This window comes from Rhodnius prolixus, unplaced genomic scaffold (genome assembly GCF_049639745.1).
Source record: "Rhodnius prolixus isolate KJV_2025 unplaced genomic scaffold, Rpr scaffold_2, whole genome shotgun sequence".
Classification (NCBI taxonomy): domain Eukaryota; kingdom Metazoa; phylum Arthropoda; class Insecta; order Hemiptera; family Reduviidae; genus Rhodnius; species Rhodnius prolixus.
The window spans coordinates 19,396,894-19,422,095 of record NW_027411592.1 but is presented as its reverse complement, the minus strand read 5'-3'; the positions used below and the strand labels follow the sequence as shown (position 1 = coordinate 19,422,095).

General features: G+C 31.6%; 2 protein-coding genes across 5 annotated transcripts; one reads left to right on the top strand and one right to left on the bottom strand.

The window, feature by feature from the left end:
- The first annotated feature begins 49 nt into the window (after positions 1 to 49).
- On the top strand, positions 50 to 19,307 carry LOC141449217 (sodium-independent sulfate anion transporter). Of its 4 annotated transcripts, none has more exons than XM_074118425.1 (13): positions 50 to 221; positions 2,666 to 2,741; positions 8,953 to 9,143; positions 10,142 to 10,337; positions 11,374 to 11,594; positions 11,675 to 11,849; positions 11,924 to 12,088; positions 12,164 to 12,325; positions 13,111 to 13,251; positions 13,323 to 13,468; positions 14,978 to 15,139; positions 15,217 to 15,370; positions 16,475 to 19,307. In XM_074118425.1, exons 3-13 carry the CDS (start codon positions 8,964 to 8,966, stop codon positions 16,636 to 16,638), a joined length of 1,866 nt encoding a protein of 621 aa, XP_073974526.1. In that variant the 5' UTR covers positions 50 to 221; positions 2,666 to 2,741; positions 8,953 to 8,963; the 3' UTR covers positions 16,639 to 19,307. The 4 variants fall into 4 exon arrangements, with proteins under 4 accessions (XP_073974526.1, XP_073974525.1, XP_073974527.1 ...); XM_074118424.1 differs by lacking the exon at positions 50 to 221 and adding an exon at positions 256 to 604; XM_074118426.1 differs by lacking the exons at positions 50 to 221; positions 2,666 to 2,741 and adding an exon at positions 256 to 604.
- Positions 19,308 to 20,282: 975 nt separating this feature from the next.
- On the bottom strand, positions 20,283 to 24,639 carry eIF2alpha (eukaryotic translation initiation factor 2 subunit alpha). The gene is made up of 5 exons (XM_074118437.1): positions 24,086 to 24,639; positions 23,790 to 24,018; positions 23,356 to 23,588; positions 21,364 to 21,479; positions 20,283 to 20,511 (listed from the first exon to the last, which is right to left on the bottom strand). Exons 1-5 carry the CDS (start codon positions 24,321 to 24,323, stop codon positions 20,353 to 20,355), a joined length of 975 nt encoding a protein of 324 aa, XP_073974538.1. The 5' UTR covers positions 24,324 to 24,639; the 3' UTR covers positions 20,283 to 20,352.
- Between the last annotated feature and the right edge of the window lie 563 nt (positions 24,640 to 25,202).

Here is a 25,202-nt window from a genome sequence, read left to right as displayed (position 1 = left end):
TAATTATTGATAATTAAAATTTCTTTAATTCAAATTGCGGGGGGGAACTTAATATGTTTCTAAAGTGGGAAACTTGCTAACATTGAATAAGAAACTATTTTTAATTCATTGGTTCGTTTTGTTGTGATGCTTTTTTTCATACAAATGTGATCTAAAAATTCATATTTTTTTAAATCTCCAAAATCATGTCAGATAACATCTGTAACTTCAAACAAAAAGCTGTGAGTACTTCCCAGAGAAGGAATTACGAATTCTGACCGTACATATTTTTATTCGTAATAAACGTTTAAGCATTTGATATCGTTGAAGAATAACAATAACATACATATGTATATTCATATCCTATAATAAATGATACATTTACTGATGGTTGCTTTATAGAGTTCTAACCTCAACTTTTATTTAAGATTGTAGATCAATGATAGCGTTATAACGAATCTTCCGCATTTTTTTGTACAGTATTATTTAGAACCTGAACTATAATATTTCTTGAAGTTGTGCTTTTTTTTTTAAATTGCTGTGAATATTGTGAGTAAATTTCTTTAAAACATGGATTAGTTCCTTCTATTGGTGCCCAAATTTTCAGTTTCACATCATTTTACTAGTAAGTAAAATTCATTTTAATAGGAATAAAAGGCTTGGGGAAAACTAACTTTTAATGATTTTGAAAACATGACGTATTACATACCCGATTATTGCTTTTCGTTCGCAGAAACTTAATTATTTTCCATCCATAATAGATATTGTAAGTTCAAATTTTAATCCTTTTAATCTCTAAGGTTTTAATGTAATAAAAATGCATTAAAGAATAACATTCTCACAATTAAATTAAATCTAGTCCGTAATTAGTGAATATATTATTGGTATTGATAACTCTAATAACACTAATAAAGAAATGTCTGATTAATTACCGTGAAAACTGAATATTTACATCTCAATTAAAGGACAGAGTAAATTGCAATAATCATGAAATATATGTTAATTGTGAAATGATTTTATTAATTTTCTCAGGGGTCTCTTTTTTTCCTAATGAGCGTACATTATCCGGAGGTCGGTAGAGTATGCAGTATAGTAGCTCCGAATGATACGCTAACCCCAGATGTAACGCCTTTACAAAAAAAAAAAAAAAAATGGTTTTGTAGGATTTTCCGTTTACTTGAGTATTAAATTATCGGAAAAAAGGAAATTTTTGGGTGTATACCAAAGGCGAGATCTTGGCTATAGATATTTGAAACTCATTTCTATCCCAAAAATAGGGAAAATGTACAAAAAGAAGATATGGGAATAGGATCCTACTTTTTTTTCATTGTTCTACAATCTTTTTCCATTGTTACTGGGCTTGTCCTTATATACAAACATATTAAGATTCCTGGAGCGTTGGTCAGAAAACCTTATTTTATTCTGCCACTCCACTTGTTAGTCTCTTTTTCTAGGCCTGTCTATTTAATCAGACTGGACGTAAGTAATTCTAAGGTAACTTAGAATGGATAGTATTATCATTATACTACAGAGACGGGATGAGTATGAGTCTGCCTCATACTCATCCCGCCTTACCTATTTTTTTTTACTAGTTTATAGATATATTTTTCTCATTCTGATGGCTTTGGTTTACTACTTCACCTTAGTTTTTCCATAATTAATTTATATTAGTTTCACAGGCGACAATACAAAGATTTTATTTTTACTAATACTCATAGTTGTTTATTACTGACGCAATTGGATATTGACTTAGATGGAGGGATCAGGAATAAGCAAGTGTTATCAATTAAGAAAGTGGTTATATGTTCTTCATTTTAATTGAAATATATGAACTGTCATTGTTCAAGTCTTAACATTTTTCACCATTCGGCAAGTAAGCTCTTGGCGTAAGCCTAGCTTTATTGTTCTTCAGAATTCCGTTCCTACTGTTTTGTTTTGTTCTACTAAGTGTTTTATCTTCCTAATTCAATCGGTTAGCGTGCTTTGCCTTTTCTGAAAATACCTCAGTGAAGAAAGTTTTGCACCTATTTCAGTTTTTTTTTTATTTTTGCATTGGCTTCCATCATCCACTTCAGTTCATTTTATTTTCTAACTCAGCCTTAATTCAGTTCTGACTTAGAATTGAGGTTCTTTATGTAAAAATTTTCCTCTTTAAATATTTTTTCATTTTGTTATAATTGGTACAAGAAACCTCAGTCAGTGTAAATGTATCTTTAAGTAGATTTATTTAATTTTCCCCACGATGGTCCCGAACATTATTTTTTAGACTTTTTTAATTTTAAAATAATGAAAACATTTTTTAATTTAAGAAGCATAATTTTTCTGATCCACCGAACATTTTATCTTCTAAGATATGTTCTTTCTGTTGGCAGTATTCTTTGTCTTGCAATTTCCTTATATAATTTTAAGTTATAGAAAGCTTTGGTGAGCTTCTAGTACTGTAATTTCTCAATGATATAAGAAAATTAGACCAATAATTGCTATTGTGGTTGAGTTATTTAAAAAATATAATGCAAGCATTTGTATTGTGTATAAGGAAGGTCATAATTCCCCCCTCTTTTTTTTTATGATTTCCCCTAATCCACAACTTCATTTAGTATTCTATAGTGGTAAAGATATCAACTAGTAATAATTGTAAGTATATGTTTAGAAGTATGAATATATAATTTTTCTATTTTTATTTTAGGTGTAAAAAATATGAGAGCATATTGCGTTTATGTTATGACATATTTTTAAAATTTCATGCTACATTCCAAAACAAGGTAATTATCAAAAGGAAATCATGAATATTAATTTATTATCTCAAAATTTAAATAAGTAATACCTCGCAATAAGGAACGCTTAGTCTGCCCTGCGTATAGGAGTAAAGAAATTAGAATAGTTTTCCTTTCAAATAGAAGGGTTTATTTTTTATGGTGTGAACTTACACAACTTTCTCGTAATACAATGTACGAGTTTTACAAGTAGGAATTATATGGTATATCCGGTAGTTTTGGCATTTTCTTCTCGAAATTTAAACAAGACATTTAACTTTCATTTATTACTTTTTTGTATAGGGAAAATGCTAAAAGGGACTTGTACCTTTTAATAAACCCCTTCATCCTGCAGGCTTTTGCTCACCTGGAACTACCCTTTATAATATAAAAGACACAGAGTCATAATTATACTGAATGGATCTTTTGAGAGAAGTACCTTTTTCTGTCCCAAGTTCTTTTAATCGAATTGTCCTGAAAAAGATTATTAAAAAAGTTGTTGTTGTTGCATAAGTGCAGCAATATGGGAAGTTCTAAAGAAAGCTGTTTTAAGAAAATCTCAAAGAACTTAAAATTACATTCTGTAAAATTGTACTACCGATTGTCGAATTTTTATCAAACTCGGTATTTCAGAAACACATTTAAACTCTATAATATACAGGACAAAAAAAACCTTCATTAAATTCAAATGGTCCTTTGAGGTAAATATTCCACTCCGACTCTCAAAAGTGCCTATAATCGAGTTTTCCTGGGTAAAATGTTTCAAATAAAAGTTGTAAACCGCCATGAGCCCAATTTGAGTACTAGTTCAAAGAAAATTATTGGAATCCGTTTCAAGAAAACTTCAAAAATTAAAATTCCGGTTAAGGGATTTGATCGCTAGGTTGTTAAGATCAGGTTCTTTGATCCAATTAGGGTCATTCAGCTGTTTTGGCAAGCAATTCCCTCAGCGTGACAGCGGCGCCGAATGAGTACCTTCGGTCACTTGGTACCATGTTTTCTGAAGCAATGCACACTTTTCGCAATAAAAACCTTTTGTAGGACATTTAGAAATTTTGCAACAAATATTGGAAGATCTTTGAGCGTGTGAAGAATGTAAAAGTTTTTAAAAAAACATAGCCAAACACATAAATGTAACGTTATTGCTGCATAAAGTTTGTACTTAATGTAAAATGGCAATAGTATCATTGTAGAAGACTAATAATTTCAAACAGTTCATTCATTCTGTGATAAGATGGCAATACGTGTTTACCTAAGATTTGTGAAATACGAGTAATAAGATATTTTAATTGCAGTACAATAGGCTTCGACAAGTGCAGGAGAATCCAAATCGCTATCAACGTCCTTTGTTTAAGTTAAAAAATATATATATATATATTATTGCGTGATTATAAAATAAATTAATATATTATTGCTAGGGTAGTAATGGATAAAACTGGATTAGACTTTAACTAATAATGAGTAAAACAATGAAACCCTTTGTCACTTGTACTGAATTGTGTTACACAAGGTTTCCAAAGTTTAGAATGTAGCAAAAAATAATAATGAAACTTTCCTTTTAAACTTTCGATTTGCAGTTGATGTGGTTCTCTTTTCTGAATCGCTACTGGAACTTTTATGAATGGTTCGAGAACTTAATGAAAAAAGGCAAAATTGCAGGGTCTTGAAAAAGTAAGGAGAAGACCTATCTAACAACAATAATGCTTTCACTGAAGGTGTGTACCTTGATGGGTCTAACTAAAATGGCCCATTTACCTCGGCCAATTTAACTTTTAGTGTTGGTACTATCAAGGATATATTTATAATGATGCATAACAATAGCTTGAAAAACGTATTGAAGCTTCACATTTATATTTAATGCTTCCAACATAATGAGCAACCAGCTAAAAATGTCGGATTTTTAAAGCCTTTACTTTTTTACCCCTTGATTTATGAAGCTCAAGTCTAGGTTTCGTGAAAGAGAGCAAAAAATCGACCTAGACTAATTCAGTATTCGATAGAAAGAAGTATGTCACAAATGAAGATTCAGTTAATCAGGAATTCCGAAATTAGGTGGAATAGTAAGACACTGATGAGATAACAGCTGTTTTGAAGCCTAAATGGAACTGGGCGAGATATGTAGCCAATCTATGTTAAGGAGAAGGCAATTGAGCTAGAAGACACTGGAGTGGTTCTCACTGAATGAAACAAGGAAAAAAAGAAGGCATTACTTGAGGTGTAACGGTGGAATAAATATATTTTGATGTGTACTGTAGTTCAGAGCACTCAGAATAAAATAAAACTGGAATAAACATAGAAAAGCCTTTGCCCAAAGATGTGCCTGGTTCCTAATTAGTTATACATACCAATAGAATTTCATGTAGATCACTGATTTACACATTATTTTAATTTTTCTTCTATTTTATTTTTACTTATTAAGAAAGTTAACAAGTTTATGTACATTTTTTAGTACGAGTAAAATATTGTATTACACGTTTTTATTGATAGTCAAGGTTATATCATTATGAATTAATTAATGTTTACATTAAAAGAAAATAAAACCATCTAGCGTGATTTGGAATTACTACATAATTCTAAATTCCTAATTTTCCTGATAAAACTGTTTTGAAAGAAAACTCTTAATAGGTTCCTTACTTTACCCCATTATTAGTCGGAAAATCTTGTCTAACGTGGTCTTTAATTACCCTAGAATTAGTACATTAATTAATTTTATTGTATAATCAGGCATTAAATAATGAATACTACATTGATTCCTTTTTAGTTAACCAGTAGTCAATGGTAACCATTTGAATAGTAAGTATAGAATGTCTCCTACCCTTGCTAAAGCCAATAGTTCTGCTTTGTCTAAAAATGATTTGTTGTCATGCAATAAACCACAAAAAATTATCAGTGTATTAGACCTTTAATAGAATTAATTTTTTCAACATTTCAAAAAGCTTGGTAAACTCGTTTATCCAGTCCTATAACTTAAGTTGAGGATGAACTGATTGAAATTATTAGGATTCTTCCAAACTTTATGGAAGTCGCTATTACCTATTTACATTAAGGCAAACTTTGTACTTACTAAAACATGTACATACTAATTTAGTCTTTAGCAATTGACTGTCTTTGGCAATGTTTTTTCCCCCTTACTTACTTTCAAAGATTTTCCGCTTTTCAATCTTTTAATTTTGTTTAAAAAGTTTTCATTGTGGGAAGAACAGTTTAAGAAAAATAATTAATAATACTTGTACCGTTTGATATTTTGATGTGTTTTGATAAATACGGAGACGGTTTTCCCGATGGATAAGAACTGGTAAATCTGCAGGATTCAGTTAATGATTCCTGCCCAAGTTGCAACCTTTTTTTTTTGCCTCGACAACAAAGCTTTGGGTGGTCTGGCATTAAATGATGATCGTTTCCGTGAAGCGCTGATTCCAAGTTCAATTTGGAACTTCGTCTCCAAACTAATCTTTCAGCCTAGCAGTAGTTTTGAACACGGCTCTTCCTCTACCATCAAATTGAGATTTCTGTTAGATCCCACTTTAGAATTAGCTTTCGATCTTTCTTAGCTTTTGCGAACATTTGCTAAAAAGTTTTCGCAGGTAATGCTTTTTCAACTTTTTTCTGGTATTTTTGTTTTAATTTTTTATTTTTTTATTTTAGCCATTAAACAAGTCGAAGCTCAAATCATTATAACTTAGTATGTGATAATCATTTTTACTGGGGTCTACCATTGTTATGTAGTTAGATGAACAAATTTATTATTTTATCAGGCATTTCGGGAAAATCTTTGATTTCAAACAATTTCTAAACTTCCTACATAATTCTAGAACCCCACAAGCCTGCTACTTTCAACTGAGTCATTTGACAAGCGAATTGTTTTAGAATGAAGGTGTGAGGTCATTGTTAACTCTAAACTCACTATTCAAGTTCGACTGTATAGCTTAATCCCATAAAAGCTAATTTTCAGCAGAATGAATATATAGTTTTCGTGACTGCAAATTTTATTTGCCCGATATTATTTTTATTTACCCGATGTTTTATTTGACCGATTCCTCGCAAATCTTCCATCCTAAGTTTCAGCAGAATGGTTTGTATAAAAATAAGAGAAGTGTAAGTGAGTCGGACCAGGGGTTTGAGCGGCGACTTATCTGAAATGCCCGCAATTTAAGTTTATATGATGTGTAGAGGTCTCTTGAAAGAAATAGGTATGATCTGACCGATCCTATTGCTGACCTAGTGTAGACGACCCAGCAACTGGTTCTGCAAAAACAGACGCCCTTTGAACTTTGGGCTGGAGAGGTAATTACTTAGAATGCGAATTCAGGTCCTTCCTTCACTAGTTTTTGCAAGGCAAATGGCCCTGTTTTTACAGAGTACAGCAGGATTAGAAAACATCCATTAGGTGCGACCATACTTTGTAAGATTGGAATCAACTTTCCAACCCCAAAATATTTTTGAAGCAAAAAATAAATCCATTGTGCATGAAAACGTTTAAAATAAAAATCATTTCTTTATTTATGTAATTCATAAAAAGAGATGTTAAAAGAAAACCTTGAATCCGAGAACGTTTTACTTGAATGAATTGGAATAGGATTTACCCTTATTCACACTTTTTTATCTCATTCACCCACATACACCCACACGCCTTCTGGTAATTGATAAACATTAGTTAATTAGGAGTGTTCTTGATCTGTTTAACAATTTGAAAATTTTAGGTTAGTTAATTGGGATTGTTCTTGATTTGGTAATTAATTTGAAAATTCTAAGATATGTTTAATACTACGAGTATTAATCGTAATTTACCTTCAGAGTGAACCAATATTAACATATATTTAAAAAAGGCGGATCAGAGTCAATTGTCATAAAATGTTTGGATCTGTTTGGCTTTGCTTGGAATTTTGTTTTACAACAAGGCATGTTTATTATTAAAAAAAAACAGGTCTTATTCTTGGTGAACCTGAGCGGTTTCCTTAAATTTATTCCTTAAGCGCTGGCTTCAGGAGATAAGTTGCGATTCTGCGAAAATAAAAATTACTTAATTTATAGTTCTATTGCAATAAAATTTATGTATTTTCGGTTAAATTCAGATATGTGTGGAAACATGTTTTTGTGAACCTTTTTTTGTTTCTAAGATTATTAAAATTTGTTATTCTTTTTTATTCTGCTATATTCTGTTATTATATATTAAGTAAATTTAATTATTCGTATAAGAATGGTGAAACTTTTTTTTAGTAATGGTTTTCTGTGTGAACATTATTAAGATCTGCTACCTTATTCATTAGATCAAATGATTTGTGTTTCTATTCATATTGATTGCCAAAGACGTGATTTTCTTTCATAATGAAAATATTTATCTTGTTATAAAGTTTTGTATATACTACTAATAGATCAATTTTGATCTGTAACATTGCAAAAAACAATATCAGAGTCCAAATATTATCAAGATTAATGATTAAGAAACAATTACTAACGGTTGGTCAGGGGTTCACCCATTTATAAATCAGATCATTAAACTTTAGTGAACTGAAACTATATTTCAAAATAAACTATTTGGTAACCATCCACTTTCTCTTTATTACTGCAAATCTAAGATTGTAACGTTTTCTTTTAATATTTAACATACAAGCTTATTACACTTTTAAGTGTAATATTTGAATATGTGGTTGGCTGCGCAATGCTGGAAAATATCAAACATTTTATTTTAATAGACTTTATTTTTGAACATCTGACTATTGTCGGATTTTATTCGGTCATTATTGGTTTATCAGCTTTGTCGTGAGAATTTGATTTTCATTAACATAGATTTTGTGTAATGACCGCTAAGAATATCTGACTTTTATAGACACGGTTAAGTAGTGTAACTATGTTGACAGAAACTTTGTTAGTGGAAATAAAATTTTCTGCATAAAACCAATTCATCCATCTCTGAAAATAAATAAAAATTCGAAAATGATCAAAAACAATTATGTTGAAAGAATCAAAATCTTTGAGTGTTTCTTTAAGTTGAATGAAATCTTTAATAAACTTTTTGAAGAAATATACATATGTTTCATTCTTTTGTTGTAACATTGGTTTGTGTCCATGTTAATTGTGATAAGTCAATAAAATGGCATCTGTAAATTTCTTCGAATCTTACAGAAACAAGCGTGTCAAAAAATCAATCCATTTCGTGACCTTTTAAATGGGTTTGTGTACTTACCACAGTTATTAAGCTTTATTGTATATATTTTTTCAGCAATAGACGAGATGTCAAATAAACATGGGAAGTGTAAAATTTTTATTCATAAAAGGATTCCTATCACTTCGTGGTTACCAAAGTACGATAGTAAAGTGGCTTTAGCCGATGCTATTGCTGGTGTAACAGTAGGTTTAACCGTAATGCCGCAAGCATTAGCTTATGCAGCTCTCGCAGGTCTTCAACCACAGGTATTTACTTTTTATTGAGCATTTCATAATACTGTTAAAATATATTACAAATCTCTGTTTAAATGTAATTTTCAAATTAATATATCCAACGAAAATTTGACATTTTTTGGTAAAATCACAATCAGAAATGACTCTAATCACACATTTACCCACAAGTTTAAAAATAGACGAAAATCTTAAAGATTTTCATTTTTTACCCTATGTTTTCTCGCTTTAATCCTGACTTGCTTTGGATTTTCGTCCAACAGTAAAGAAGTATAGTCCACAACTTGGAAAAGTAAATTTGACTTGCTCTTACATAGCACACCTATCTAGTTTCTGCCGGTTCGCACGGTTTGGCGCCGTGAAAAGAAAAAAATATTTTTATGTTTACATGTTGTTACTTCCGAAGTGAGTTTTGATTGCTGTTTTCCGATTTTTCTAAAGAAAAAGAAAATATCAAACCCCAAGCCCGTATACAAACTAAAAAACATGTGAAACAATCCTCGACTTTTTCTTATATCATTTCTCAAGGTTCCCTTCAAACTATGAATTTCTGCAATTTTTTTTTTTTTTTTTGCTAAAATTTGCACTACAAAAATTCTTTTACTATTCATTTGCTAGTTAACGAAAATCATGTATTATTTTGTTGGGAAATCATTCTAATATTTTTAAGCCTTTATTTCTGTTAGGAAAAGTATTAGGAAAATTATTATAGTAGTCTTTCATTAAAAATTATTCGTTATTGGTATACATAATTCTTTTGTTAGACAATGTGTTTAATGGATACTTGGTCGCATAAGCATTTCTGTGTATCCAGTAAAGCGTGCTTGTTGTCTTTAGTTCTGATTGGTATTGAATTTCTATACATCCCAGAAGCTTATTCTAACAATATTTCTGCGTAGACAAATAATATGGATTTATTTCACTATACGAATAGTATGAATTAAGTTAAGCAAGCATGATAAAAATAATATCGATGGATGTTTATTTTGTAATGTTTTTTGTTTTTATTTTAGTATGGATTATATTCGTCATTTGTGGGGTGTTTTGTATATGCAATATTTGGCAGTTGTAAAGACATAACAATAGGACCAACTGCCTTGATGTCTCTGATGACCTATCAACAAGTCGTAAATCGAAATCCTGATTATGCTATACTACTCTGCTTTTTAACTGGATGCGTTATGATGCTGATGGCATTTTTAAGATTAGGTAAGTTGACCTAAAATGCATCGTATTGTTGGACTCCAAATTTTGTATTTCTCTATTATTTTATTTTTTTTAATGATACTTCTTTTTAATATAATATATATAAAATTTAATTTACTTAATTTTATCTCTGTTTTGTTGAAAGTTTTGTATGTCTGTCTTTGCGGCTCGCTTATTAACGAAAAAGTGGGACACCTCTCGCAGTGCATCTCATAATGGAGCCATTAACGAAATCATTTCTTAAATGTTATTAAATTTTTAACCTTATTTTTATTATATATATATATATATATATATAGTGTGCACTGTTTACACATCATTAGCGCCCCCGTTCATTTTTTCTTTGATCACTCTGGCTGAGATGGCACGTGTAACCTTTTGGTTTCCACAAACCCTTGCTTAGCTAGGCTGGGTGGAGCCTTGATTTCTAAGCGATTATTATTATTTAAATTAAAATGAGATACGAGTATTTTCTGGAAGAAAGGTGCACCTCCTGACAACGGTTGTATTTTAATTACAGTTATGTTCCAATTAGACCGCAGAAACATTCAAATATATTTATACTTGTTACTCGAACAGGAAAACAATACAAACGAAGCCATATAAATTTGTGAAACATACTGTACAGATCAGGTGTAACAAAAAATTTTGATAGCTGGTAGTAACGAATCTACTTTACTTGAAGTGGAAAACTAAGACGGTGGTGGAAAATCCAAAATAGAATTGAATTAAAAAAAAAACTACAACGGTGCAGATAAGACTGATTATCCATTGATGGCCTCGTTTTAGCATAAGCGGTCTCTAACACCAATTCGTTATTTCATTCTTACACATTGTCGAAATTAAGAGATCTCCAAGGATCATTAAGTCAAAATTTTGTTGACGTTCATATTTTTACAACTTTATGAAAATTCTAAATACGTTAATTTTCGCCTCTGACTTTAAAAAAAAAAAAAAACGCAGTCTGAAAATTCTGATTCATTTGTACATTAATTGGTCTGACTTTCAGTAGATAATGTATTTCTTTATTTTTTGGAAGGTGTTTTAGTTGAATTCATATCTCAGCCTGTTACTGTCGGCTTTACCACCGCTACTTCAGTGATCATTATTGCTTCTCAAATAAAAGGACTTCTGGGCTTGTCTTATCAGTCAAGTGGCTTTATTTCAATAATGCATAAAATTGCTTTAAATATTCACAATACAAAACTTTGGGATGCAGTGATGGGATTCACTTGTATTTTCATTTTAATGCTTTTGAGGGTGTGTGACGTTTCTTATGATGTAAATAATATTAATTTAATTTATTATTCTCGAATAATAATTTCATTTTGTTTTTATAGAAATTAAAAGATATTTTTATTGTTGATAAATTGAATCAATCGAACAGGCACAGAATATTATCTAAATTTCTATGGTTACTGTCTACTTCACGTAATGCTTTAATCGTTGTATGTTGCTCCTTTATTGCTTATTTACTGCAGAGTAACAATGGCGAAATACCATTTAAAATTACGGGTAATTAGTATAATTTACTTTCAATTTAAATTTGCTCACATCTTCAATTTTTATTACTTTAAATTTTTGTTTAGGATCAGTCAGGCCTGGAATTCCGCCGGTTCAGCTACCTCCCTTTTCTTCAGAACTCGGCAACAGAACGGTTACTTTTTCAGATATGTTCACAGATCTTGGATCATCAATAATACTTGTACCCATTATTGCAGTACTTGGAAATGTTGCTATTGCTAAAGCATTTGGTAGTTTTCTGTTTCTCAGGAATCTATTGCAAACGCGTAGATCAATATAAAGCTATTTAGACTTTTTTTTTCCAGCTGGCGGAGAACCAGTGGATGCGACACAAGAACTATTTACTCTTGCTTTGTGCAACCTATTAGGATCTTTTGTATCTTCTATACCAATCACTGGCTCGTTTTCTCGTTCTGCGGTAAACCATGCCAGTGGTGTAAAAACAACTTTAGGTGGAATATATACTGGTGATTAAATATATTTTAATTCTTTAGTAATTTTAAAGGTTAATTTCATTTATTTTTACTTTGCCTATGACTTTAATCTTAATAATATATGCTGTTAAAATTTAATTTATAGGCTGGGACATCTGATATCAAAAGCAGTCGGAGGCTATTTACAATTAGCTAAAATAAATGTTTTTTAAAGGTCCGATCCAGTTGAAATTTGATTCTTTCAATCCTCTAACCTGACTTTCAAAGTATTGTATTTATGGTTTTAGATAATTACAATACTCCCTTCTTATTTTAATGACTGCCAACATGAATTTCACCTGTCTGACAGGTACTTACAGCAGAACAGTTATTTGAATCTGTTTTCTAGAATGTAATACTTATCTGAGCGGATCAGAACTGTGCTTCATAAACAAGTTAGTGATTATATCACTTTCGACATGAGTGATTAAAGCTAATGTTGCATTTAATTATTTTTAAAATCTATCAATCCGGTAACCTGTGGACTTTATTATTTTACAGTCTAACCAATTTTTGAGATAATTGTATTTTGGCTGTCTAATTATTTGTGTTAAAAAGGCAGTTCTTAAAAAATGGCCGGTAGTAACTCTTTTATAGTTTTTCAAAGCCTTACTTTCTAAATGGCGTCTGATTCTACTTGTTTTAGTTACCTGAACATCTTTTCCCGCGTCACTAATATTATAAATGTACACTTATTGATTTAGTGTTTGCTCTGATGGTTTATATGTTGCAATCGTAGAAAGAAGTGGATATCTGTAAGACAGTTGATGAATTTACAGGAGTCCTTCTCCTGTTGGCACTTGATCAACTCACCCCGTACTTTTACTTCATTCCGAATGCGTCATTAGCAGCTGTCATTATAAGTGCTGTCATATTTATGATAGAATACGAAGTAATGGAACCGATGTGGAAAGCTAGTAGTAAGTTTCACAAGAAGTGGTTTAAATACATTTAATTTTTTATCATTTTAAATTACATTCGTTCATTCCAGGAAGAGATATGATACCAATGTTTGCAACATTTGCTACATGTTTATTTGTGGGAGTAGAAATTGGTATTGTTGTAGGAGTTTGCATGAATATTGCTTTATTAATGATATATTCAGCAAAACCAAAAATTAATGTCGAAAAAGTAGAGGTAAGAACATTTGATATAGCAATTTAAAAGTAGATTACTTTTCACATAATTAAAAAACCTCTTTTTGTTTATAATTTGTGGATTTGTTTTATGACTTTTCTTACAATTTTCGTTTCGTGAGGCAAAATGTGGTTCTGCAAAGAAATAAAAAAATATCTCATTAAAAAAAATTTAGCTTGTGGTCATTCTTCTTCCAGAAGTTTAAGGTTCTGTTTCTATTAATTCAAAAAATTTAGAAAAGCTAATAAGAGTTTATAAAGTAAGCTACATCTTTAGATCTAGAACTACAGATGGCAGCTTTAGTTGTATACCATTCAAATAAGAACAGAAAACTGGAGGGAATTAACCGAGTGCCATGTCCCACCCAACCTTAAACCTCCATCTGGAAATTGGCGGCATAGTTTTAAGAAACTGTTGATGCATGTATATAATATATAAAAACTACATGACAAAAACATTCATGTAACAGACTACCTTTCATTTAATTAAAAGAATTATTAATATTAGTTACCTAAAAATTTGGATTTATTTCCATTATCCGAAAAAAAATTGAATGCATCATGCTAAATAGCTTATCCGTTCCTCTGAAAGAAATATTTGAGAAAAAAATGATGAAATGCCTGTGTTGTAACTAATAGAGCTTTAAAATATTTTGAGCTGGTTCCCACCTGTCTTGCAATATCTACATATCGGCAAGAACGTACTCTCAGTTTTCGCTGAAAGTATTTGGTAAATCGACAAAGTTTACCTTTGCAGCAAGACAATTCAGACACATTTGCTACGTCCACCATCCTTATTTATTTATTTATTTTTTTGGCGCATCGACTGCTGAGGTCATTAGCGCCAACCACCATCCTTATTAATCGAAGATTTGAATTCTCTTTCTCCTACCTGCTTAAGCGCATACTTACCGTGTCCTGATACCTCTTCTTAGCTCCAAAACTCATTTTTGCATCGAAATCTATTGCAAATACAGAGGAAGTAAAGCCCCCACATAGCGGTGCTAAAAAAAATGAATGAATTCTGGTCCACACATCCTAAGTTTCATAGTAGCCCAGCTAAAACTGAGCCTTTTTTTTATTATTTAAGGCGCGTCAACATCTGAGACTATTGGCGCCCGGAGCTTTTTTCAGTGCATTGCCGGCCTCCGGACAGTGTTCTCTCGTTAAAGACAACACTGCCCAACACCGGGCAGTGAGCTGTAAGAAGCTCCTAGGAAAAGAAAATCTTAGAGCCAGCAGCTGGATTCGAACCCGGGACCTCCGCCTGGGAATCCAATACGCTAACCGCATAGCTAAGCCTCTCCCTTCAACTGACTTAATAGAGAAAAATTTGTCGAAAGATAAATTGGTGTTTCAATCTTTTTCTCACAAAAAGCACAAAATGGTTTTTTTAATAAGCTCGTTTGGTAAAGATACTTTTTTGAAGTACAGTGTGTAAAACTTAAGTTACCCTCAGTCTTTTAAGAGAAGTAAAAAAAAAATGCATATTGTCCTATTTAATTTCTAGATTGATAATGAAAGTGAATACATATGTATAAAACCTAACTCAAGTATATATTATCCTGGTGTTGAACGTTTAAGAAATATTGTACTTAAGGCTGCTAAATCTCAACTACCTGTAGTTATAGACTGTACCCTCATGGAAGACACGGACTTCACAACTGCCAAGGTATTTAATTGATTAGTCAAAAAGATACACTAAAAAAATTAAATATTCAAAAATTTATTCTTAACGTCTGTTTTTAGAGTATTTCATCCTTCATAAAAGAATTTTCAACAAAAGACCAACCATTCTTCTTCTACAATGCCCAACCTAGGCTTCTTTCAGTATTAACTCCAATATGTGTAAATAACTTCGTCCATTTTGATAATATCACTGATCTCAAAACTGTATTAGATGGTAAGCTCTGAAAGTATTTTTTTTAATAAGTAAGAAATTGAGGAAAAAAAACATTTAACATTAAAAAACATTTTCTTAGCATTAGTTTTACATTCTTAGTCATTGTTTTGATTTGAATTTGTCTTTATACCCGTATTTAGAATTCAATACCATAAACATAGCATTGTTCTTGTTGTAGTTTAGTTTTCTTAAGATAAGAATTGAATCGTTTATAGGAATAATACTTAATACGAGTAATTGAAACTATTGGATCCATATTTTCCAAAATACGAAATACTATTCATTATTATTATTATTTTTAAATGCCTGCTATGTACAGAATAAAATAATACATGTTCGGTTGCAGAATCATAGAATTTTCATTGAATTCATCGTTGTTATTAACCAATTAAGGAAATACAAACAAAAACGTTGAATGAATAACTGATAGGAAGTAGCTTCCACCAGCATTTCTTCCTTATTGCTTTCCATGCTTCCTCCAATTTTATTTTTGCTCCTACTATTTGTCTCAACTAATTTGATCGAACTTGATAAAATTGTTTAAACATCGTTTTTCGCCAACAGGGATCAATTCCAAGTCAATTTCGTGGATTCGTTTTGATATTTTTTCATTGCAAAAAAAAAACCTCGCATAAATAAATAGAAGCGAGGGGTCAAAATGTGTCCTCTAACTTTTACAGGAATTGATGTTCATGCTGATCATATCCTTTACTAATTTCATTGTGAGTCTTCATTCGACAGTGATTAATCAATTTTTCATACGCATTTAGAGATTCACGGAAACGTCACTCTGTTATTCATCTTATACTCAGCCCTCCGCCTCAATACTGTTCGTTTAGCCATATTTGTTGATTTATGCTGTTGCTTAAAAATAATAAGGATCGTCACTGTGTTCTCGAATAGAATAGTTGCAAAAATTTAAATTAGAATCAAATGAAGATTTCATTCGTTACTACTACTAAATTATAACTACCTGAATATTTCGGAAGTAAGATTGCACCAATGAAATGCCTGAGTATGAAGCAGTTGAGAGTTTAGGAAATTAATATTTGGTTAAAAAATTTATACATATTGAAAGTAGTTAAAGTGAGTATAACTTTTCAGATCTGATTAAAGAAAGAATTCCAAATGAAGACCCATCTGAACTAATGACTCTCCATCCAACAAATAAAGACATTGCTATGAATTCAACTTCAAAAAATACAACTAAAGACTGTGATGAACCATTATTAAGCAGTAAAGTTACTGTTCACATTGCGTCCAATTAGTTCATCACAAAGCAACCAACACTGGTATGAAATTCGTATTGTTCCTGTGTTATAAAATTAATATTACTGACTTCTTTAGTTATAAAATCTCAGTTTTGTCCCTTTTTTTTAATGTATAATTTTGTATATTTATTATTTTTTTTACAATTTTGTATATACTGAAAAGTCAATAATTTATTAACATTATTGTATTATGTACAGTGGCGCCCAAAAGTATTTGCACAAGTGAGTTATTTCCTGTTTCTAAATGAGTACACGAAATAGGATCCCAAAACTTTTATCATTACAATCTTTAGTTCAACTTATGTACATTTAATAACAAAACGAGATAAAACATTAACATGTAAATGAATAATTCAGAAAATAAAAAAAATTGACAGTTCAAAAGTATTTGCACAACAAATTTATTTTGCAAATAAGATGTCAGAATTTTAATTTTAGTACTTAGTATGAAGTTCCTTGGCTTCAATTAAGGCCTCAAGTCTTCTAGGGATTGAATAAACCAAGTTTTTTAAGATTGGAATCAAGTTTTTCCCATTCTTCGAGTAAAGCCTCAACCAGACGGTCCCTTGTTCGTAATGGCGTGTTTGCGCACCTTCTGCTCCAGAATACTCCACACATTTCAATTAGGTTTCAGTCAGGGGATTGTGGGGAGTGTATGCAGTCTTATGGAAACGTTCTGCAGTAGCCACGCTTTTGTTTTCTTAGCTGAATGTTTTGGATCATTAGCCTTTTGAAAGATTAAGGAGTTTTGTGTGCCCAAATTCTCAGCTCTGCTCTTTAAGTTGTCGCGCAATATACTCACATAGCCATCTGCTGTCATATTGCCATGAATCTGTACCACTTTGCCGACTTCGCTGCACGCCACACATCCCCATACCATAACATGCACTCTACCATGTTTGACAGTTGGTCTAACATGCAATATTTTCAGTTCTTGATTTGGCCTTTGCCAAGTGTGTTTCTTACCATCGCTTCCAAAAACATTGAACTTGCTTTCATCACTAAGTAGTACATTTGCCAAAATTCTATAGGCATGTTTAACAGGTTTTGGCGGATTCGAGCCTCTTCCTCCGGTTGAGTTCTTTATGAATGGTTTGCTCCTAGGAACGCTCCCTTATAAATCAGCTTGATTAAGCACTCTTTTGAGAAGTCGTTTCCACCTTTTCAACCAATTGCCAAGCACTCGATGATGGATTTATTGTTGCCTTATGGATAATGTTCCGACATTCTCTTGCCGTTACAATTTTTGGTCGACCTTTTCTTGGTTTATTTAAGCATTTCCCCATTTCCTCGTATCCTTTAATTACGTACTGCACTGTGGGAAAGCACAATTCAAAATTTTTCCGATTTCCTGGTAGGTTTTCACCATATTTCTTTTTAAAAAAAACGATTTTTCTCGGGTTGTGAGGGATAATTCGGCTGTTTTGATGCCATGCTCTATTAAGACTGGTACATAATATAAACAAATGACAATTGGAAATGAAAAATGACAAATAACAACTTTAAATTTGACTTTTCTAGTGAATATAATTAAAATTAGTCAATATGAACATATTCATTCTAGGTTGTGCAAATACTTTTGAACGGTCAATTTTTGTTTAGTTTGTGAAATACTAATTTACATGTTAATGTTTTTTCTCTTTTTGTTATTAAATGTACATAATTTGAACTAAAGATTATAATGATAAAAGTTTTGGGATCCTATTTCGTGTACTCATTTAGAAATAGGAAATAATTCACTTGTGCAAATACTTTTGGGCGCCAATGTATACCTTTTAAAGTACAAAAATGCTGAATTTTGTTGGATTTTGATGTTTTAAGTATGCCATGTTCCTAGCATTTTACTTTTGAGGTGTATTCTTTTGTTTTGAAAACTTCCATATTTCATTTCTCTTGTATTAAAATTCTTTTAGATATGTATGTTTTAACTGTATTAGTTTTTGTTATTACTGTGTTTTATTTCAAAAGAACCTGTGAATTTTATAATTTCTTTAATCTTGTACTCTTGTAGAAAATAAATTGTAATAATAATTTGTTTGTTTTCATTATCAGTGGTGTAACTTCTCTACATACTAAAATTTTGAAATTCACTTATACTTTATCATGTCCAGAGTGATTCTACACGAAATACAATATTTTTTGAAGAAAGAAAACAGCTTTATAAAAGTTTTTTTATATGTCTAATAAAAATTCAATTGATTTTTTTCTGTAAACAAAAATTAACGTCCTACGATTAGTGAAGCAAGAACAATCAAGAATTATACAAAAGACTAGCTTTTTTTTTAACAGCCTAGTGCACTTGCAGTTATATACTCCAATCGGGGTTGCAGCTTTTTGAAGCAACTTTTTGGATTGAAGGCTGGCTTTCTGTTACTCGATTGTGATGGGAAGTTGAGAGATGAGACATACTTTAATCACACTATCATTTCGTATTGATTTTTTTTTTTTTTTTAGCAAAACTAGATGCTTGTTACAGTCTAATGTCCTGACAGAAAATTCGTTCATCAATTCTGGATAAGCGTACCTCTGCATTGTATTTTACAGGGAATTCCTACATACTGAGGAGTCTAGATAGATAGTTTGTAAAACTTTTCTCCTGAACGCAAGTACGAAATCTTTCACCGAAGATATTGTTTGTGAAGAGCGGATTGATTTAGTACAAACAATCAAAAACAAAAGAAGCTTTGGCTAACCAGAAATAACCGTTTCCGAAGAAAAATAACATCGTGAACTCATCATATGTAGGGTTTTTATTTACTTTGTAAATCGGAATAAATTTGCTGATAAAATAAGGCAATATAAGTAGAATAGAAATTGGTAAAATTCTTTTTTCAAACCTGAGTATTTTCGTTTTATCAAAGATATTACTTGCGGTGAAATGCGGATTGATTTCGCCTGAACAAACTAAATTATCGTAAACTTGTCATATTTAGAAGTTCTTAATTGTTTTATTTTATAAAAAATAAAATAAAAATTCTTGAAGAGTATAATAAATTAGATTTCCATCAAGTACGACTTTTTTGCCAAAACGCAAGGGAAAATTGCAATTATTTTTACATGAACGATTCACAATAAAAAAAAACTTCAAATCTTCATTTGAAAAATGAATAGAAACATACTGTGGATTGCTAATTAATGGTTGTTTGTAGTTAATACATAGTACACAAGTTTTTTAAACATATTTTGTAAGTACACGCCTTAATCTTTTCCTTATTTTATTTGAAATGTAATATAAATGAATTTATCTAATGAAAATAAATTTCGAAAGTATAGTATCGTTGTTCAGAAGCTTCTCAATTTTAACCAACAAAAGGATTTGTTATTAAGTAAGTATTAAGTTACGATTTATAGTAGTCTAGATGGAAATTAGAAAAACCTCACGTAACAACAACAGCAGAGAGTTTGGTACAAAGATGTAAATTAGAAGTTTGCTTCATAAATGTTTTTAATATTTCAACGTATGAAGCGAAAGAATGAGATATTAGTAGGATTAATGTTTTTCTTCAAATAGCACATGCTTTGAGAGAATTTAAAAATAACGAACCAGGTATTTGGGGTCTTTTGGAGAGTTGCTCGCAGATGCTATGCCATGGTAAAGGCTTAATTTTGAAATCAATGCGAGCACAATTTTCGATATAAAATCGTAGGAAAACTTTGTTTTATTGTATAGCACGAATATATTAACGTAAAATACATTTTTTTTTTTTTTTTTTAATCGTCTTGTTCATCACCATCTTCTTCTGGTGTATTAGCTCGCGGGGGTTCATCATCATCATCTTCATCGTCTCCAGCTACTTCAGCATTTTCAGCTTCAGCACGTTCCATTTGTCTCGCTAATTCAGCCTCATCTGTTGCCGTTACTACCTTGGGCTGATGAAGAAAACAATAAAAGTAAAAGTTACAAAAAAGTTTTAATTCACTCAGTATTTTCATACTTAAAAATACGAAAAAAATAAATTAATAAAGGTCAATTTTCACATAGAACATTTAGAGGTAAAGGGGGTAGCGGAATAAGAGGGGTCTGGCGGCCCCCACCGGTTTTGATACAATCGACCCAAAAACCTTGGAGGAGAATGTTTTAACAAAAATGCTGAAGTTATGGTTATTAATTGGCATTATTTCAAGATGGTTCTCCTCCAAGGTTTTTGGGTCGATTGTATCAAAACCGGTGGGGGCCGCCAGACCCCTCTTATTCCGCTACCCCCTTTAAATTACGAATATAACTAGTTAAATAACGTCCAGATGCAATCATATTCCAAGTAATCATGTATCAAACAATTTAAAAGGCTCTAAGAGTGTAGAGGAAGAACATTTACTTAAACTGTATCATTTTTGTTTTGTTTTTCTAATGTATAAATTTCGGATTTGTGAATGGAAAAGAATTTCAAAGAAAATGTCATAGATCACATTATAAGAGAAATATTTAAAGTTAAAGAAAATTATCATTCCATTTAAGAGCATTGCAGGAAGCGAAATCTAGAGTTTAGAATATTTATATGAACTTGAATGGGGTAATAATAAATTTTTTTCTTTAAAAGTGGCCAGAGAAAGTTTTCTCAATTCTATTGCAATACTACATACTTTAGGAAACCATACACCATTAACAGAGCTTCTTTGGATTCCTGAGAGCAGTATCGTACTTACAAACTAAACAGGTCTAAAATACATATATTTGATAATTCTATTGAAATTTAGTAAAAGCAAAAACAAAAGTCTACCAACCGGCATTTGAACTTGGAAAACACCTCCTAAACTCGTAATTTGCTTCTCGATAACTTCTATGGCGTTTTGTAATGCTTTCAGACCTTCTGCTTTCTCTGGCGTAGCCGTAGTCATTACTGCAAACAAAATAATCTGAGATCTCAGTAAGTAATGGCAAAACTGTTTCGTCAATTCTAAGAGGTAACGGACATTCTTGTGATCAGAGTGTTTTCAAATTCGTGTTGAGACACAGACATCAACTACGTCTCTCTAAGAAAGTCGCTTTTACGAAAATCCATTTATGCAATATAATTGATTCTATTATTAGCCAGGTGTATAGACTGGTTATTTTGCGACAGTAACTTTGAAATGTAACATGATTTACACAGAAAATAAATGACAGTGAATTTGTTTTAACAAAAATGCTGAAGTTATGGTTATTAATTGGCATTATTTCAAGATGGTTCTTATACCACGTAGTTATCCCGCTTTTCAAAAGGTTCTTTATTCCGGGATCAAGGGCCCTTGCGTCCCTTAGCTATCGCTACATAAATAGTCAAAGTTTCTTTTACAAATGGTCTCCATTTCATCGTAATTCGTGTAATTATTCATGGTTTCTATAACACCGCCCGCACTGACGAAGGGCTTGATTCCAGGGACAATAACCTTTTTTAGAACATAAGAAACTTAAAAACAACTTACTTGGCATTTTTCTTTTATCTTATAGCATATAAAATAAATAAAAAATATCAGAAATTTCATCTTTATTGTGAAAATATTAATCTTATTGTTGATGATACTGCCGTCGCTGTTGCAGATCTTGGTTGCAGTAGCAAATTTCAAGAAACAGTTTACCTAAAATAGGGGAACAATTAACCTTGTCAATAATTGTTAAGGTGTCGGCCTTGAAATTGAGGAAATTGGGAAAAAACTTAAATTTACTTTCAGTTTCTTTCTTAACACGTAACAAGACTGTCCGCCGCATATGAGAATAAATAAATAAATATAAAAAAATGAACCCATAAATATGGTGAGACAAAGAATGAAGTTATCGTTTATACATTAATTGAAACAGCTCTAATTCGGACATGTTCCTCAAATTAGGTCACCTGAGTTGGCAGATTTTTGAAAAGCAAGAAATCTGACCTGTGCTTCCCAAAACAAACAGTCGATGAAGAACGATACGTAGGCATAGCAAGATCAATTCGGTCAATACGTAATATTATACAACCGATCGACGACACTGAATTGCAGAAATAGTCGGGCGAGTTTTTTATTGGACAATAGAATTCATTTATGATTAGGCATACCCAAAGTGACCAAAAGAATCTCAGAGTTTCTTGCAGAACTTATCTCAAACCTTTAAAGAAGAAAGACAAAGAAAACAGGGAAGCGCAGTAAAAACAAAAAGTGGAAGAATTCAAGACATCACTCAAGCACAGTAGTAAAAGCGGAACACAGATTTACATTACAAAACTCTTGCCCGATTAGACAAAATCTTAGAATTAATGAAAACGTTAGAATTAGAAATGTTTTTGTTTTTTTTATTTTAAGTTACGAACAATTACATCGTTAAGACCACGGGGAAAAAATCAGCAGAAAAAGGTACCATTTAATCTCAGTAAAATGAGAAGGAGCGAGGAAGATTTTTTTTGGAGATTATCAGTCTATTTGGTTTACGGTAAGAAAAATCATCACAACATAATACTGATTAAACAAATCTTGATAGACAAAAGAACAAGGAATCCGCTAAGAATTAAAACTCAGTCACCAAAACGATGAACAGTACTGTACAATATGTATGAACTAGTTACACCAAAAGACACCTGTGTAAAACTAAAATAATGCCTATTATTTCGGGGCACTTGAACGTCTAACTATCAATCAGGTATCGCGGATACTTCTGTATGTTTATATGAACAAAACTATTACTGGTTTTGAGTTTTGAGACTTGGAAGAGTTTATTACTCAATAACGAACGAATATGCTTAAAAAGTAATTATGAAAACTAACCATACAGCGGTGGTGCTATAAGATTAATTTTTATAGGAAGTTCCTCGGTGGAGAGAGCTAGTCCAGCCTTTAGAGCTGTCTTAACTGCATCTATTCCTTCATATCCATAACAGGCAACTTCTATATCAGCTCTTATTTTTACTGCTTGAGAAGTAAGCTTTCGTTTTATATTTGTAAGTAGTACCTCTTGCGTTGCTTCATCTAGGCCACATTCGGCTAATATTGAGTTGTCTCTAGGAATGAGAATAAATGTGGTAATGCCTCAAAATACTTCTTAAGTAAACTTAGAAAAAATATATGTCTATTGCAAAGTAGATAACATTAAAAAATAATAACGTATGAGATGCCTTGAGCAGATTATTCCACTACTCTTTATCCGTCCGTAGTTACGAAAGCAAGTTTCTAAACTTTTAGACAATACTGCAAAAACTTACAATACAGCTTGCTTGAAAAAGTCGTAGGCAGATGATTTCTTTTTTTGCCTCTCTTCAAAAAACCAGGCTGTTCTCTGATACAGCTCCTCTAATTGTTCGTCCGTTTCATAATTGAGCAACTCGGCAACATGACGTAATATAGAATTCACCGCTTTCGCTTTAGCAAATCTCTCCGTACATTTTTCTACATCTTCTGGAGATACTCGTCGCTTACTCAAATCAATGTAACCTGTCGTTCAAGAAAATTTTAGATACCATTTTGACAGTAACATATTAATAGATATGTAGTGACTTACCTTTTTCTTTATCCACTCTAATCACTACAACAGGTTCAGTTTTTCCTACTCTTATTAGTTTATTAATGGAACGAATACGTCTTCTAGAAAGTTCAGATAATAATATCATCCCCTCAATATTGTTGTACTCTAACAAATGCACGTAAGCTCCCATTTCAGCAACACTTCTGACGTTTACCATCACTACATCTTCCACCTCAGGGTACTTCTCTTTATAAAATCTACAGCTTAGAGGCATTGTCTTTTAAAAACTCAAGTAGTACATACGAATCAAAACTATCCACGAGAAATTATAATAATTATAACAGTGAGAGATTACCAATCACTAATTTAACCACGTCCTGAATGAAAGTAAGTTACTTAAATACACACACTACCTTAAACGCTAACCTTATTATTATTATTAACTATTTACTACCTGGTGAGTTAAGATACAGACACGCGGATATATTGCATGCTTTCTTCTAAATGTAGAATCGATAGTCAATGCGAAACTAATCGAAAGAGTTAAATGCCGAGCAGCACCAAAAACTTATTTAGAATTAAACTAGCGTGGATTCGGTCAAATTGTACCAAAAACAATTGTCTTGGCACAGTAATTTAACCTTTAAATATAAAATCCACCCATGAACGCCCGATACTTAAAAAATTGCCAACTTATTAAAATAAAAACGTAATGATAGATATGATTAAATTGTTAAAACTGTCTAAAAATCTTAGTTCTCCCCGACTCTGTCTTTATGAAACATTTAGAGTTAACTCCGTCGAGCTGAACTTGCATTATTTTCGTACCTAGAATCTTGTTCAATCTGGTTCTGTTGTTAGTTTGCGGCTGACATCCAAAGCCATTGTTTGCCCGTTACGTCTCCTAGTAGAGCTGTTTTGTATAAATAATGGGCTTTCCATAGCATGTTGCCTTGATCTTATACTTTTAATATTCTTGCGGAAGGCAATAGAATATGGTAGCCGAGCGATTAGAGGTGTGGCCCGCAAAAATTAATTGTGGTACTGGGTTCAATTCTCGGTTTAGGCATTGCATTTTACTTGATTTATAAGAAAAACTTAACAGTAAAGTACACTTGCCAACGTCTACGACTCCTAATTTGGTTGCTAAACG

What these genes read in the sequence shown, in the direction of transcription:
- LOC141449217 (XM_074118425.1), top strand. Translation starts at nt 8,964, where the DNA reads ATGTCAAATAAACATGGGAAGTGTAAAATTTTTATTCATAAAAGGATT. An exon ending in TCGCAGGTCTTCAACCACAG is followed by an intron (nt 9,144 to 10,141) that starts GTATTTACTTTT and finishes TTTTTATTTTAG; the next exon opens with TATGGATTATATTCGTCATT. An exon ending in TCATTTTAATGCTTTTGAGG is followed by an intron (nt 11,595 to 11,674) that starts GTGTGTGACGTT and finishes TTGTTTTTATAG; the next exon opens with AAATTAAAAGATATTTTTAT.
- eIF2alpha (XM_074118437.1), bottom strand. Translation starts at nt 24,323, where the DNA reads ATGCCTCTAAGCTGTAGATTTTATAAAGAGAAGTACCCTGAGGTGGAA. An exon ending in TTTTTCAAGCAAGCTGTATT is followed by an intron (nt 23,589 to 23,789) that starts GTAAGTTTTTGC and finishes TCTCATTCCTAG; the next exon opens with AGACAACTCAATATTAGCCG. An exon ending in TATAGCACCACCGCTGTATG is followed by an intron (nt 21,480 to 23,355) that starts GTTAGTTTTCAT and finishes TTTTGTTTGCAG; the next exon opens with TAATGACTACGGCTACGCCA.